Raw genomic sequence first — 17,551 nt, 5'->3', positions numbered from 1 at the left:
GGTACCTTGGGGACAGATGTCGGCGTCAAGTATCTGGAGAGATTGTTGTACCTTACCCACCACCCATAGATATGACAACCTCTGATATTCTTCCTGCAACTCTTTCACACTATAGAGCAAACCCAAATGATTGGCCAGACGCATCAGTGTGCTTTCATTTTTACGGGAGACTATGACTTGTTTTGGAATAGGGGGTTGAGGTCTTTTGCTAGGTGCGTTATACCGGGGCACCAATTTTGAAGGGGTTACTTCTGAAGCATTGATGCATGACATTCATTTTCCAGAAGGAGTGGAGCTGCCACAATCACAGCCCAGGGTGTTTCATGATATTGAGATGCCGCAAAGAACTCCACATATATTTGATGAGTCTAACATTTGGCACTGGAGCATGATTACTTCTCAGGGGTAAGAGATGAGCATACCTATTCCACCAGCAAATGCCGCATTGGTCACAGATTTGTCAGAACAGTTTGAGTAGTTAGCCGTGGTTAGTATGATTTAAATTTATTCATGATTTGTTATTATTATTCACTATAACATGTAACATGTATTTGTTTTGTTAAACAGGATGAAGTAAGGTCGAAGCTCCTTAACTAAAGCTCTATTAGTTATGTCATGTGTGTGTCGTTCCTGGAGTCCTCTCATCAAAGTTTTGAGTACTTACAACAAGAGCGAAATCAAACTTTGTAGCTTCAGAGACGTGTGCAAGAGTTGGAGAATGCTGAAAGTGCCACACCTCAAGCTCAAGCTCAACCAAAGAGGCGACAATGACGCAGGGGGGAGAGCTCTTCGACCGAGCCTTCTCGTAGGGGGAGGAGGTCTCAGTAGATATTTTTTTCTAGTTTGTAATAACTATGCACCATTACTTGTAATATGGCGTTTGGGATTATTGTTTGTAACGACTTCTTTATTAGCAGGTTTTTCTTTGATGAGTTTTGGATATGAATATGTCATTAAACAAAGGAGGTTATGGCAAAAAAAATCAAGAATTATAAGTTAGTTTTTTTACCGAGTTTCTGTGTTAGACTTGGGTGTTGTTCAGGATTGTTGTTTGTCTTATTTATTATTTCCAAATTATATTAGCAGGTTTTGGATATGAATATGTCAATAAAACAAATGGGGTTATGACAAAAAAAATTCAAGAATTATAAGTTAGTATGTTTCCAAAATATACTGTATAATATTTTCAGTAAGGAATTTTAAGTTGCATTTCACTCATTTTTCAGGCTTGGTTCTGACAGAAATTATTTCAGGAAATATAAATTGCATTTCACTCATTTCCTATGTCTTGGTTTTGACAGGAAATTTTTCAAGAATATCACTCATTTTTTCAGGTTTGGTTCTGACAGGTTCTGACAGGAATAGGTCCATACCACTGCGCCTTTTCTTCATTCAATACATAAGAATTATTGATGGTGGCCCATAGATTGGAATTATTGAAGGTACATTTGGATAGATTGTGTTGTCACTTGGAGAGTGAACAAAAATCTGAAAAAATGTGTTGTTAATTGGAGAGTGGACCAAAATCTAACTATCACATGTGACCTTATCACATGTGACATTATCTTTCATATTTTGTTTTACTCTTCTTTCTTTTAGATCAAACAAACAAACATCCATCTTCTTCCCCACAACCAAGCTAAAAATTGAAAAAATGTCTAGAGAAGATAGAATTGCATTCAACCAACGTTTATGGAGAGGATCTAGTAGTAATAGTTCATCTTCTAGTTTTATCGGGTCGTCTTTTGGTACTTCCGATGAAGATGACTACATGGAAAAAGTAAGAAATGAGCTTAATGATATGACGAGGTGAAGGAGGAGGAGGAGGTTGCAGTTATTATCCACTGCTGGGGCATTAATGACTCAAGCAGCTATTGAAATTGAAAATGTGGATACAGACAAACGCGGTGGATTTATGATGGGCAGAGAATATATGTTTAGAGATGGTGGTGATTTCACTAAGCAAAAGATACTAAGGGATTACTTTACAACACCTTTTAGGTGGCCTCCTCATAAGTTTATGCGAAGGTACAGGATGACAAGAGAGCTTTTTACGTATATGTTGAAAACTGTTACTGGATTCGATGACTACTTCAAAGACAAGGTGGATGGATTGGGTCGGGTTGCAATTTATGGGTTGCATAAGGGATTAGCTGCAGCTGAGCAATTAGCAACTGGTTGTTCATTTGATTCAATAGATCAGTATTTACAAATTGGATATTCCACAGCAAATATATCTATGAAGCGTTGGTGCAAGGCAATAATCACAGCGTTTGAGGAAGAGTACTTGAGACGACCAATTGAGGCAGACACTACTAGGATATTAGCTAAAAATGTGGCAAGGGGTTTTCTAGGAATGCTTGGATCAATCGACTGTATGCACTGGGTGTGGAAGAATTGTCCAACTGGATGGGCTGGAACATATGTAGGGTACAAGAAGGAACCAACTTTGATACTTGAAGCCGTTACAGACAAACATTGTTGGATCTAGCATTGCTTCTTCGGCTTACCATGTTCGCATAATGACATTAACGTGCTTTATCGTTCTCATGTTTTTAATCATTAGAGCAAGGTGAGGCTCCTGCTGTTGCATTTAATGTGAATGATAATGAATATGATATGAGATATTATCTTGCTGATGGTATTTACCCAAAATGGGGCACATTTGTTCAAGTCATTCGTTATCCAAGAAATAAGCATGAAAATATCTTTACTCAACGTCAAGAAGCTGCAAGAAAGGATATTGAAAGGACGTTTGGAGTTTTGCAGGCACGATGACATATTGTTAAAGCTTCTGCGCGTTGTCATAGTGTTGTTGTTCTTGGAGACATAATGAAGGCATGCATTATAATGCATAATATGATTATTGAGAAGGAACGTGAAAGTGGAGTGTGGAATTGGAAAGGTCAGAGGAAACAATACATGCGCTCTTTCAGGAAGATGATGGTTTTCATTTTGTCTATCAGATGATTGAAGCAACAAATAAAATCAGAAATGAAATTACACATACTAATCTTCAAAAGGACTTAGTTGAGCATGTTTTTAATTGGACTGGTATTGAAAAAATAGTAGATCCGGTACCAATTTATGATCCAAATTGGTCGGATCCAGAGGAGGGAGAAGGAGGGGAAAATTAAAATGGAAATGAAAGTGTATTTCCTATGTATTTTCTAATGTGAACTATGAAGTTCCAAAGTATTTCCTATGTATTTCCTAATGTATTTCATATGTAATTCCAATAAGTTCTTATGTGTTTAATGAGTTGTGTTTTAATGAACTATATTACAATGTATTTTAATTTTATTGTAATTGTATTTCTATGAAAATAATTATATTGGAAATAACATACATAGTGCATTAATTAAAATAAAATACTATATATTACATAAGCTTAGTTAGAGCTAGAACCACCTCTAGCCCTTGCCCATTCAGCACGTATTTCAACTTGCTGTTGCTCGATTATAAAAGCTGTATCGGGATGGAGGACACTTGTATCGGTCGCTAAAATCTTAGCTTCATATTGTATCTTTTGAAGCCAATTTTTTTCCAATTGAACTTGATTTTTTTCCATTTGAATCCAATTTTTTTTTCTCTTGCCATCACAGTTCTTTGACCATATGCAAGTTCCATTTCCTTAAGTTCTAAGCATTTTTGTGTTTCATTTGCATCCTTTACAAATGTATCCTCTAAATGTGTAAAGTAACCCTCCAACATACCAACTGATTTTTCTTGGTTCCTCTTGGACTTGGCTTTCTTCGATCCAAGAGGACGCTCCAATTCAACTCCACCAATACTTGGTGAATTAGAAGTTGAATCTTCACCATCACTTTTGCGACTTTTTCCCTTTGTGGGGTGGCTTGACCTTGTCTCAAAAACACTACTCCACTTTGGATTATCCTTGAGTATCACATAACAATGATCAAGTGAAAAAGACGATTTTTCTTGTTGTTGGTACATCATCCTTGCCTCGGACAACTAAAAAATAAAATGGTGGTAATTAGACTAAAATAATCACTAAAACTAAAATAATTAAACTAAAATAATAATTAGACTAAGATAATAATTAGATTAAGACTAAAATAATTATACTAAGACTAAAATGGAAATAATAATTACACTAAGATAATTAGACTAAGACGGAAATAATTAGACTAAGACTAAGATAATCAATAATTGACAAATTGACAAAGTTGTAATTACCCGGCTTTGTATTGTTGTACTACTTGCATGTCGAGCCTCCACCGCATTTACAATTGCAACAAACTTGTTCATCATCTTTGAAATATATTTTTATCTACCGCTAATTGAATCGGAAGACCTGTCTGACCCACATATTTGATTGAACTCGTTTGTTATATGATTCCAAAATCCTTTTGCATTTTGGAAAGCACCAACAATAGAGTCTTCACTAATTTTTATCCAAACAAGACATAAAGCTTGATCTTCGGACATGCTAAAATGAGTATTTGTTTTTGCTTGAGTGCTACCATTTGCTTGAGTTGTTTGAGATGCCATTTTTTATTTTTTTTATTATTTTTTTTTTTTGAAGAACTAATTTTGAAGAAGAAGAAATATGATTGTTGGAAGTGAGTGTGAGTTACGTTGTAATGGAACAAATGTTGTATATATACAAAAGTTTTTATTTTTGACCATTTTTTACCGTTCTGACTTTCTCACCATTGGTGAACTAGCCGTTCAGGACTATGAACGGGATGTTAAATTCCGTCTGAAAAATAAAATATAACGAGACGGGATGTTGGATTCCGTTTGATGAGTTTTGTGATCCAAACGGAATCCAACATCCCGTCCGAAGTTCACAAGTCAGCCACTATCTCGGTCTCAAATTTCACCTTGGTTTTGACTTGGGAAAATAGTCACCACATATTCACCTCTGCACTGGACAACGATTTTGAACCAAAAGTGGTGACTATTTTCACAAACCCCCCAAAACCACCTGCATTGGGAATGCTCTTATTGGTCAATATATTTGCCACACAAGAGATGTAGGTTCGACTCTTGCCACTTACAAATTTAATTGAGTTTTAGAAAAAAAAAACAATTTCCATGTATTGCTAACGGATTTAGGTCTGGCCCGAATCCAAACTTACCCAATAAGACCTAGGTTGGATTTGGACTCGAACTATCAAATAGGATCTAAACCGGGCCAGGACCTAGGTGTATCATGTTCAGGTCCGGCCCATTGACAGCTTTACCAACTAGGCTCGAAAGTTGGAGTAGGTCGGTTGGACGAGCGGGAGGAGACAGACAATTGCAGCAAGTTTAACTGGGACCACAAGCAACATTGCTGAGAAAGTGAGAAGTGCCTCTGTGGCTCTGTGAGTGAGACTGTATCGGCTGAACCCTTTCTTGCACAGATATATATACAATTGAACCATCTTTACAAAAGTGAAACAGCTCCAGAACAGTAAAAAAAGCGTACTTGAAAATTTCAGAGATCAGGCTGATCGTTCTTACAGACTCTGTATCCATAAAAAACGATATTCTTTCACTTTTCGTTACATGTGAGAGGAAGGGTTCACTTACAAAAGTTAAAAAGTACCCGCACAACGAATTGACTGGTCGACATTCTCAAATATTCAAGCAGCAGCAATTGGTCTGAAATTCATACCTTCTCCTTGTCCAATGCAAACACAGTAAAAAGAACACGGACCAACTAATGCACTGCTTTTTTTTTTGATAAAGAGCTAACGCACTTTTCCTAGCCTCTTAGGTTGTAAAATAAAAGTACGCCAATAATGAAGATGCAGACTCTTTTCCAAAAGCTTTCACCCATTTACACTTACTGTTCCTAAACCCTTAACAATATGGAGTTAGGGACAATTGTTCCCACCGATGTGGACACAGGACATTAGAGTATATATCTAATCTTCGGATTGCACTAACTACATCATTTAGTTGGAAATGTTTCTATAGTGCAAGCAAATTTTGCCTTCTGTGTTGAACTGAACCACTGAAGTACTGATGCTCACTTCATACCACTTTTAATTCGTAGATAACCATCACATACAGTCTTTATCACTTAGATTAAGTTTTTTTCTTCGGGATCATAGGATTCATAGCGATTATAATTAGTTATTACATAGCTATTAAAAAAAAAAAACTGAACAGTACCACGTTACTGCTTGTTTTACTGCAAACTGTTGCATAGTGCGAAAAAAATGTTGCAACTGCAGCCATAACTTAATTTAAGATTCTAACGGATCACTGAAAAGAACCTTTCATTATATTCTGTCTGTTACACCAATAAAGGTTTTTTTCTTACATAATCAACGGCAATAAAGAGTAAAAGACCAAAAATGTATAGTTTACCACACGTGACATTAAACTCTGACCCAAGAAGACCATTAGATCAATCTATATTACTTAATATCGTAATATGGCATTTCCTAGACGCAGGTCTACAGATGAAGCAAAGTAGCAAACATTCAAACGGAAAGAGACAACTACAGTCTACAGATCACTGCCAACTTTCATTTTTCTTTGCTGGAAAGATCACTACCAACTTGCAGAATCGATATTTTTCAATTAATTTGTTTGACTAAGACGTTAGCAAACAAATATTATTTCAGAAGACCTAATAAATACAAGACAAATAAACAGTCATTTTGATCTATTCACATTCCACCCTGTTTCCCGCCAAGGACATCAAAGCAAACACATACAAAGAATCTATACATGCTAAAGAAACACAATTGTTCACATTACTGTGAATGACCCACAAACCACCATATAACCATGGACACTATGGTCTTTTGAAATGATCCTGCATTAATCCTAATAAGGATAATGTGCACATCTCCTAGATAGATAAACAAGACAATTATCTTTAGGACAAATGGTAGGGACATAGATGATATCATCACAACCACTAGATCTATGCCTCTGGAAATCAATCAAAGATGTGAACATCGCGATGAAAAGCACTAGATGATTAATAGCATAGCGTTGTCCAACACATTGATGTGCCCCAGCCCCAAATGCCAAATAATTCCTCTTGTAAATCCTATCTTCTTGTCGATCTTCCGAAAACCGGTCTGGGTCGAATCGTTCAGGGTCACTAAATCCCTGAAATGAGGACTCAAACACGGATGGAAACACAATGGTTCCTTTTGGAACTGTATAAGATTCCGTCAGGGGAAAATCTTCTCCAGCAATGTGAGGCACTAGAGTTGCTGGGGTACGGTATCTAATAACCTCTCTAGCTACAGCTTCAGTGTACTTCATTTCCCTCAACTGTTCTGCCGTTATGAGCGAGTCGGTTTCAGGACACCAAATACGTCCTACTTCTGCTCGAACCTTGCCGAGAACGTCTGGGTGTTGATCTAGCAATGTTATAGCCCATAACAAGGACGACGTCGAAGCATCTTGTGCTGCGAAAAGGAAATCAAATAAATAACAACCCAGCTCAATATCACTAGAATGAGTACTTGAATGTTCCAACTCTTTCAGTGTATCTTGCATCCAAAAATCAATCAAACAATCCGGTTCCTTCCCTGATTTGAGTTGAAACTTACTATCTCTAGCACAAACAGCTAAAACTTCAATCAACCTGTTAACTGCCAACCTTGCCTTTCGAAAACCAAACCCAGGAAGATCAATAGGCAAATTCATCAAACCAACATTGAACAAATTGTAATCTCTATTAAAATCTTTGCGAGCTTTAGAACTCAAATACGGCCCAACGAAGACCGTTTGAGAAGTATCAAGATTCATATCGCGAGCAAGAAAACGAAGCTCAATAGGAACAGCTCCATTTCTTGTACACATACCTTCCCATTGCTTAAGATGCTGTAAAATTATGTTTTGCTGCAAAGCTATGTAAGTTGAGAGAGCTTTAGGAGTGAAGTTAGGAGCAATTCGACGTCGAAGATCTTTATGTTCTTGACCAGTCATGTAGATAAGATTATGTTCACCGAAGAGTTTTTTACCAAAAGGGTGTCCAATAAGGTGGAAAGCATCTGGACGTACATTTGCAAATACTTTGTGAGAGAGTTCTGTGTTTTGAATGAAAACAATGAAACGACCAATGATGTAGTTGGCTGAAACACCAAGGTTTGAAGATTTAGCTGAAATTGCTTGTTCTTGCCAAAAGGAGGTGGGGTTCTTAATAAGAGAGATAACGTTGCCTAAGAAAGGTACTACTAGAAATGGACCTGGAAGTGAGCGTTTTTTCTTCAAGTAAGTGATTTGTTCTAAGAACACAAGGAAAACTATGAGAGTAAGAAGATATGGGGTTGCTGATGCTATCTTGTTCCATACGGTGCTAGTACTAGAATCCATCATCATGATCACCATCAACATGCAAGAAGAAACTATACACGAGAAGTAAGAGGGGAAATAAGTTTAATACAGAAATGAGAAGGTTATGGTCAAAGAGTTGACTTCTATTTTCTTGGTGGTAGAATGCAGAAGTTGAAAGCAGCTATATGTGGAAAGAGAGTTGTGTCAGAGTTTCTCTCTCTTGTGTTGAATGGGGAGGTTTTGTTTGCAAAGCAGAGTGGTGGAGAAGGAGGTGGGGAGCAAATTTCAAGGGGAGGACACTGAGGAGAAGATGGGGACCTATATCCAGTTTGGCAAATTATATTATTGGCCAATTACATTTTTGCTTTTAATCTTGGACCATAAATATTATTGAGAATAGAAGAAGAATTTGTTATTGTTCAATTAATTGAGTAGAGAAGAAGAATGAGATAGAGGAGTGTCATCAGCTTGTCTGCTTATGCACAAGTTATCATGGAGAACACAGTTTTTTTTCAAACCTTTTGTATACATTAGGGGCAAAGTTCCTACTTCTATCCAGCAAAACAATAAAAATAAATCCAAGTTCAGAAGCAAACTTTATGTGTACAACAATATTATAGAACGCTCTGCTATCAATTTTCAAATAAATTTGCTAGTTCACTAACACTTCACTGGACAACACACTGATTTCATAGTTTTCTACCTTCAAAAGAACAGTACGAGCTACGGTCATGTCATGCGTCCTTCTCAACAATATCTTCAATTTTATTTCTCAGACAAGAATTGGTTTATGCGTTTGAATCGCCACTTAGAAAAATAATAATATATATTGGCTCTCTCAGAAATGGTGATTCCCGGCACAAACTAGTTTTGCTAAGCAGAATTAGAATACAACTTCAGTATAGTTAAAAATAAAACAAACTATATTGGCACCATCGAGACATAGACACTGTCCACGCCTATCAAGCATCAGCACTTGGCCTGCCTTTGGCACATATGTATGTACACAGACTTAAAATATACAAATTTGGTCGGAGAGGCGGAGAACTCAAAAAACTGACGGGATAATTTACATTTTTGGCTTTGCAAAAAGTACCAGAAAGTACAAAAAGTAAAGCATTGGTTTCCCTCAGATACTCTGATTTATTTTTTATAATTATTCTTTTAAGAGCATGATGTTCATCACTAATCAAATTTGAAAAAAATACAAAGCAGTCATCAATATCTACTGATGTCAACGAGAATCAACTTTTAATATTATCTAAATAAGTTAAACATATTCTGTCAACCGACTCTAGTTATACGTTCACCAATTCAAACATCAAAAGTCAAAAACATTTTGTGTTTCTTTTTCCTTAGCTTCTTTGGACAAAAACTGAGGTGTTGAACAAGGGGAAGGACGGAAATTAAGTTGTTCTTAAGATTTGAGCTTCTGGCTCTGTAGAGAACCATCCTTAATTGATCCCAGACTCTTAGCTAGTTAGCTCAGCACGCTCCGTTCGTATTTGTTGCATTGCATTTTGGTTGCTAAACGGCCTACCTTGTATCAGGACAAGCTTGACACCGCCACAGTAGTACGATTAAACTTCTGACACCATCAGACTCCACAACCAGTAGGAAATAAAACTTCACATACTTCATGATCTTTATAACAGAATCATTTAATGTACAACCAAACTAGGAAAACGCAATGGCAACATAAGAACAAAAATGCTTCCATGGGGATAGAGACTGTTCCATATTAACTGGGAAAACACAGGACCAACTAGGAAAACGCAATGGCAACATAAGAACAAAAATGCTTCTATGGGGATCGAGACTGTTCCATATTAACTGGGAAAACACAGGACCAACTAGGAAAACGCAATGGCAACATAAGAACAAAAATGCTTCTATGGGGATAGAGACTGTCTATGGGGATAGAGACTGTTCCATATTAACTGGGAAAACAGTAACAACCAATATCATGGCATAATAAATGCAAAGAAAGGGAAATCGAGAAAAATGCTAGGATATATTGCTATTAAAGGTTTCTTGCATTTATGCCGAAATAAGACCTACATAGCCTGCATATATAGCCAAAATGCATGATACAACATATGTGCAAGCAACAATGTGGGGTTCTTTGAACCCACATAATTCAAAATGGTGATGCAAGGGCGCCATACGGAACAAGCGGCGACCCACTCCATAGAAGCATTTGGTTGTCTTGAAGTAAAGTACCTGACCCATATGATTAACCATTTCTCAGATGCAAGGAAAAACATGTACAGAAATTACAGGGTCCGAAAACTATTTAATCGTAATAGCATTTAGAAGGTTTGTCACGATCGAGAACAAACCAAGTTTACGCAAGAGACCTAAGGTGCCACATAAAATACGAGTCTAAAGCAAAATCTTATAAGAAAATTATATACTTTTTGTGTTATTCAGGGAGGCATATACCGAATTAACGTGATATGCTTATATATAAGGTAGATATCAATTTTAGAATGAATTATTCTTATTCACAGGGCAGAGCACAATCTGAACCAAAGTTCGGGTCAGATTTCACTATATGTGCTTGTACAGGTACCAACTAGCAAAGTTGGTAAAACCTTTGGGTGATGATACCAGAGGTTTGGGGTTCGAACCCCACTGCATCAATGAGTTACTGATCCCGTTTAAATACAAGCTTGCCAATCAAAAAAAAAAAATAGTTCATACATTATTCTTCTCGTTGTGAACTATGTATTTTTATTTTCTATAAACAACATCTTATCAATCCTTGCCAACCATACACTTTGCGTCCTATCCGAATTCACTCAATTCAGTGTAGTGCCTCACAGATTCACAGTATATATAACTTTTAAGCTGCGGAAGCATATTGACTTTATTTAATTTTTACCTTTTCTGATATTTTTTTACCATAATCAAATATACCCAACGCAAATACTTAATAAAAAGAAATGGAAGTAGTTAAGGATCACAAACCTGCACTATAACAGATAATGCTTCGATGACAAAAACTCCAGATGCGATAAATAATGGAAAGAACATTCCTGTACAAGCAGCCATTGCAGCAAGTGCTCCGCCTAGGGCCAAAGATCCTGTATCACCCATGAATACAGAAGCCTTATAGCGGTTGTGCAGAAGAAAACCAATACAGGCACCCGCCATGGAGACACCAAATATAGAAAGGTCTGTTATATACAAAGAGCAAATATTCAAGAGAAACCCACGTAAACATCTTTAAATTTCTTTCAACCTCATCATAGATCAGTAAACAGAATTATGAAAGATAACATACTAACCAGAAGATATAGGAAGAACGGCGATGGACATCCCTATAAAAGCCAATGCAGCTGTCCCACCAGCAAGCCCATCAAGCCCATCTGTTAAGTTAATCCCATTTCCCATGGAAACGAAACAAAATGATGTCAAATATATGTAAAGTTTTCCAAGATATATAAGGCCCAATGGCGCAGGGAGAGGTACCAGCATTTTCCTACAATGCACAGGAAAAAAGTGGATAAAACTTAGAACAGGACCAATCAAGTTAAAATTTAAAAGTGTGCATTAAGTTGAAATGTTCTTATGATGTGTAGAAGTATGCAACAGGGTTTTTTTCTTTTTTCCCAGTAATTATGGTTAAGGACTTACAAATTTAGCATTGAGCGCCTAGGAACCAGTGAACCACTATACCAGATCTATGTTTGATCCAGGATAGAGTACGAATCCAGGAATTTTACTAGTATATAGAAAGAAAACATATATTTAGGTATTTACGCCTGTTAACTAGACTGGGTTTAACTATTTTTATGAGATCAGTATCACTTTCTCCTTTTAATCAATGAAACCAAAGCAAAATATTAGGTTAACAGCAAAACCTTCGAACTAATTCAAAAAGCAAAGAGTGATTCAAATATATATCTATATGGAATACAGAGAAGAATAACAATGAGTTTTTTTACCAATAGACTAAGCACTTACAATAACTCCAGTACTTGAAATCTGTCCAACAATTATTATACCATATGTAGTTCCATTTATATAAGAAGAGTATGGTCGGTCGATGTGGTCTGTTTCTTCCTCTTCTTCTTTTTAATCTTTTTGCTGCCTTTCTCCTTTGTATCAATAGGTTTCCCCTTTTCTCAACCTACTCACTTTCAGTCATCCTTTCGTATTTCAAGATCTCTATTTCGCTGCTCTATCTCTATTCAGTCGTTTATTTTGAGATACAACCATACTTCATCTGATCTCATGCTGTTATTAAAAATATTAATACATCTTCTTTTTGGTACACTTCGTATTCTATTTTTTCTACTTAGTTTTTATCAGGCATCACAATATCACATTCCACTATGCTTAAATTCCTCTGCATGCATGCACTGAGTGTGTGTGCCCATGTGTTTGAATGGGTGTGTATAATGACTACCACCAAACTACTACGCATTATGAATTACAAATATGACATTTTTCTGAATATTGTCAAAAGAACAAAATGGTGTTACCATCAAACAATGTTGGTCAGACTAGTTACAAGAAGCTATACATGCTGTAGGGTGAAGATATATTTGCCGAGTTCAACCAAAATGAAAACCATGACCCAACAGCTACCTGTTAATTACCACCATTTAATGTCAGTCTAAAACATGTGGAGTTATCGCTTGAAAGACAGAAGAAGGCATATCAGCAAATTAAGAAATACCTCTAAAAAAATCTTTATCCATGCAGGTATCCCATGATTATGATTGTTGATAAGACTATAAAAATCGTCAAGCACCCCGATTGCAGCAAATGCTAGAGTTGCTGCTGCCGCTCCTAGAATAACTACAGAAGAGAAGCCAGCAACAACACCTGCTACAGTAACACCAATTGGAATGAAAAACAATCCACCCATTGTTGGAGTTCCCTTCTTCAAAGAATGAATACGTGGACCTTCTTTCCTTATAGTTTGATGAATCCTCAAATTATTAAGTATGGGGATGCATAAATACCCCGCCAATGATGCTAACACTGCAGATACTAGAAAAGGCCGGCTCAAGTAAAATGGTGCCAAGGGTAGTCTGACGATCCTCCATGAATACCAGTCCACAAGTAAAAGAAGGACTATCAAGAAGGCTATCAATCCTGCATTAATTATATTTCCAGTTTGAATCCTGCAATTAGAGTAAATAAAAGATTCAAGTTTTCAACAATAAATAACAAGCCAAACTGTAAAATCTGTTCTACCGAGAACTAACATTTGCTTGTGTTAGAATCACTATTTTTAACCTTCTCTTTTCATTGTTTGCATTAACCAGCCAACCAAATGTTAATGTATACAGAAAAATATAAACTCCCCACCCCCCAAGAAAAATAACTCCCTGTTGGTCCTAGCCTAATTTAGCTAGATATATATTTTCTTTTCCCCCCTTACTTTCAGTCAACCAATATAGTAAATTTCTGCCAAACAAACAATAACAAAAATAAATGAGATGCTATTGTCAATTTTGTTTTCTTATAATAGAAGAAACTAATTGTTGTATAGGAATAAGACGCAAATGTTTACACTATAAGCTCTATCTGTAGGTTTTTGATAAGTAAAATTTTATTCAATTGGTTGCACAATGTGGTACAAGTGTGAGAGAAGCTCACTTACAACTTACAAGGTGCAACCAGTGCACAAGCGGACTAGATACCTCCTAAGACCTCTTAGCAATACCCATTACCGTAAAGCTCTTCTAAAAGAGAAATTACGTCCCAAACGACGACTTGTAGGCCCCAAGATTCCACCCTATCACTAGCAACAATGTTATTGCTAAAGGTGCACCTAGTTAGTCAACATGATCATCTTCATGTTCCCTCTCTAGGATAGACTGAAGCCCCATAGTTTGTTCATTCCCACAGCTCTTAGTGTTATTCCCATGTATTTCCCCGAAAAGCTTTTCAAGGCCCATTCTTCCTGATCCAAATGTTATTCACAAGTTAGTTGCCAATGGCATGACCATGTATTTGATCCAATCGCGAGAGTCGTCAGTGTTTTGGCACTTGTACACTCTTTTCGCAATATCACCAACATTCCCTTCATTAAGACTTTCGTCGTGCAAACTCCGATCGCAATCTTCTGATACAGTATTGTCAATAGAGGCACTCCCAAAAGCACTCGCTTCTTGGAGTCGTGGTGAATGCGGTTGATATAACGAAAGGGATGAAGGTCCGGGTCTAATGTAGCCTTCTTGGTCTTGCTCTAGTTATCTTTTGAGCTATACCTCACCTTACCATTACGGACTCTAAAAGCACTAAATTGTCTGCTGAGCCTATTGGGCCAAAAAGTGCCCCCCCATATACCTGCCAAGTCTTTTTTCCGATGTCTATCATAGATTTTTTTTCTTTTCTTTTGGATTTCGATGTTCATACCCGAACTAACGGCCCTATCCTGAAAGACACCTAAATTTGTGTTCTAGGCCTCCAAAGTTGGAGTACGCACCACTTCTGGAACAGGAGCATGTGACACTGACCCCTCACAAACTGTGTTATAAACCTCGACCCCATTATTGGCAGGTTCCTGATTAACCTGATTAGAAGATTCAAAATTTGAATTTTGAATTTCGTCCACAACGTCTCTAAAACCAGGTGGTCTACTCAACTCAGCTGTGACGTCAGCAAAGCTTGCTACAAAATTTTGGGGACAACTCTCGGAATGAAACTGAGCCACAGGAGAAGAGTTGCTACCTTGATTTGCTATGTCTTCAGCTACGCACGCCGGCCACTCTAAGATTTCTTCTTCCTCCAAAGCATCAATCTCGATATCAATCTCCACCCACACAGGAAATGCATATCCCCTTTCTTCCAAGCTAATGATTCTTGGAATGGCACCCAAGTCAGTAACTTGGACTTTAACCCATGTTTTCTTACCACAAGAGTTCAGAGAATACTCATCAAGCTCTACCAAGATACCAAAATCTTTTATGAGGGAAAGAACTATTTCTTTGGTTCTGAGATGTAAAGGAATGCCCGAAAGAGCCAATGAGACTTCTCTGGTTTTAAAAATGGAGTTAGAGATACTGCCCAATTCTGGATTCCAGCGCTTAAAGATAACTTCCCCTTCTCCAAATCGAAGAGTCGGCATCTTCATCAATCTCTCCACCTCTCTCTTAGACCGGAGAAAAAGTAGAGCTCCTCCGGATTCCATAACTCTAACATCCACAATACCAAACACAGTTTCAAGATTACGTTGCACCCAGCCCCAATTTGGACTAACATAGCACCGTTGTCACCCACCATGATGAATTCAAGACAGCACCTTCTGAGTTCACCACCACTTTAGGATTACTGTGACCCCAAGCACCCGTCAACGACCGATATTGGTTGTTCAAAGGAGATGAGCTCCTTACCCCTTGGTTCAACTGATGAGAAACGTCTGTGCTTGGAGTTTGTCTCGCTATGCACTGATCTTGGGCAAAAGAATCAAGCTTTTTCAGAAATTTCAACCCAAAATCAGCAAATGCCCTTTTTTTTTATCTATGCCTACTGCATACCAGCAAATGAAGGAAGTCCCCCTTTCCATTCTTTTGAATAGTACCGATTAGCTTACCTGAGCTGTCAGTGTGGTAGATCGGCACCCCATAGCTCAACAGACCTAGTGAACTTTGACAGAGCAGGTTCCCTAACCATCTTCCACCCCCAACAGTGGTGGAGCAAACAAAAAACCCCCTACTGCCTCTTTCTGTTAGGCTCAACTCCTCCCCACCACAATGAAGTCCCTCTCACAATTCATCTCTCAAATTTTGCATCTCTCACGTGGTTTTTCAACTCACTGTGCATGATTGAGGCTCTATCTGTAGGTATATCAATGCAACTTTCATTTTCCTTATAAGATATTACCTCAAAGTGATTAGTTACTTGGATTTGATTTATACTTTTAAGATCTAGTTTACGACTCACATATATTAAGGACTGAGCCATGTTTATGATACATTCAACCCAGGTAACTTGATTGATATGGGTTATGTTAATATCACAAATCTGTGATAACATTTCTGTTGATAGGTAGCCTCCAATAACATTCAGTACTAACGAAAAAATGACCAACACTTACGAAACTAAAATTTTCATCGCATTCTAACTTATCCGTATCCATTTATATATTTACATGGAACAGACATATCCGCATATAAGTGGTTATTGAGATTAATACGTATCAAACATCATAGCCATGTTGGATAGACCAAAAATTGTGTACTAATAATTTCTCAGAGTAAACCTTGTGCATTCCTATAGAACCACATAAAAAGCAATTTCAAGAACAAAATAACAAACTAAACAATTTACATAAAAGAGAAGTGGGACTCAACGTCCAAAAATAAGTAAACCCCTTACCTATTAGTCTTGCCCCTTCTTCGAAGCATTCCAAAGCGATGAGCCGTCACAGCTAGAGCCCCGTCAGACGATTCAAAACGTTCATTGGTACTAGGCAAATCAACATCTCCAATAGGATTCAAAACAACATCTGCATCACTCTCTTCACCACTTGACGACATTATGTAAAAATTTCCCCCACTAATCCCCTCACTATCCGCGTAATCATCAAATGACGAAAACCCAGAAAATCCATCTGAATCCTATATAACAATATCCCATAATCAGTTACAGGGCCTGGCCTAGTTGTGTACTCGTTTCCATACAGTACAATGCTAAGCTAAATTATTACCTCACCCTCACCCATAGTAGCCTTGATTGGGACAAAATTATAACGTTTACGCCTTCTAAAATGCAATCCAGAAAACTACACAATAACAAACCAAGACTCATATATGACAAATTAAATGGGAATGAGTAAAAAAAAAAATGGTTATTACTGTTTTACCTTGAGATTGTAATAAGGCAATGGATTTTTACTTGTTGTTTTTAGAAACCCGAAACTAGTAGATTGGTGAAGAAGGTGTAATGAACACATGTTCGATATCGATTCAGAGAAATGAGTCAAATGTTTTGTAATTGTGGGTCAAAAGTTAGTGAAATTTGTAAGTTGGAAGACTCCGTCCAATTACGTGTGGACTTGCATGACCGAAACTATGCCAATTTATCGGTGAATATATTCTCGTATATGCCGAAAAGTATCAATAGTCTCCGATAATGGCCCGGCTCGAAATCTATAATTGTTTATGTATTTTATATTTAATATTATTAATATATCTATTTTATTATATTTATTGGAAGTTGACATAGAAAATTGGAAGTCATATTAGTTAGTATTATGCGTCACACAAGAGTTGTCGATGGGCCGGACCTGAATAGGACACACTTAGGTCCAGGCCCGACCCAA

At 37.2% G+C, this 17,551-nt stretch overlaps 2 protein-coding genes across 3 annotated transcripts; both read right to left on the bottom strand.

Annotated features, from left to right (window-relative positions):
* Window positions 1-6,524: 6,524 nt before the first annotated feature.
* LOC147519048 (cytochrome P450 710A1-like) lies at window positions 6,525-8,920 on the bottom strand. Its single transcript, XM_086590713.1, has one exon. The coding sequence runs from the start codon at window positions 8,320-8,322 to the stop codon at window positions 6,796-6,798; it is 1,527 nt and encodes a 508-aa protein (XP_086446839.1). The 5' UTR covers window positions 8,323-8,920; the 3' UTR covers window positions 6,525-6,795.
* A 1,337-nt stretch (window positions 8,921-10,257) lies between these two features.
* Window positions 10,258-17,275, bottom strand: TRANS11 (translocase 11). Of its 2 annotated transcripts, none has more exons than XM_086590714.1 (8): window positions 17,093-17,275; window positions 16,937-17,011; window positions 16,606-16,847; window positions 12,953-13,403; window positions 12,797-12,861; window positions 11,556-11,749; window positions 11,236-11,444; window positions 10,258-10,485 (listed from the first exon to the last, which is right to left on the bottom strand). In XM_086590714.1, the coding sequence occupies exons 1-8, from the start codon at window positions 17,180-17,182 to the stop codon at window positions 10,303-10,305; spliced, it is 1,509 nt and encodes a 502-aa protein (XP_086446840.1). In that variant the 5' UTR covers window positions 17,183-17,275; the 3' UTR covers window positions 10,258-10,302. The 2 variants fall into 2 exon arrangements, with proteins under 2 accessions (XP_086446840.1, XP_086446841.1); XM_086590715.1 differs by having other exon boundaries at window positions 16,606-16,849; window positions 16,945-17,011; window positions 17,093-17,270.
* Window positions 17,276-17,551: the final 276 nt, after the last annotated feature.

This window comes from Coptis chinensis, chromosome 2 (genome assembly GCF_015680905.1).
Source record: "Coptis chinensis isolate HL-2020 chromosome 2, ASM1568090v1, whole genome shotgun sequence".
Classification (NCBI taxonomy): Eukaryota; Viridiplantae; Streptophyta; class Magnoliopsida; order Ranunculales; family Ranunculaceae; genus Coptis; species Coptis chinensis.
This window is presented reverse-complemented; position numbering and strand designations above follow the sequence as displayed.

What these genes read in the sequence shown, in the direction of transcription:
- LOC147519048 (XM_086590713.1), bottom strand. Translation starts at nt 8,322, where the DNA reads ATGTTGATGGTGATCATGATGATGGATTCTAGTACTAGCACCGTATGG.
- TRANS11 (XM_086590714.1), bottom strand. Translation starts at nt 17,182, where the DNA reads ATGTGTTCATTACACCTTCTTCACCAATCTACTAGTTTCGGGTTTCTA. An exon ending in CTACTATGGGTGAGGGTGAG is followed by an intron (nt 16,848 to 16,936) that starts GTAATAATTTAG and finishes ATTGTTATATAG; the next exon opens with GATTCAGATGGATTTTCTGG. An exon ending in CATTATCTGTTATAGTGCAG is followed by an intron (nt 10,486 to 11,235) that starts GTTTGTGATCCT and finishes CATATGGGTCAG; the next exon opens with GTACTTTACTTCAAGACAAC.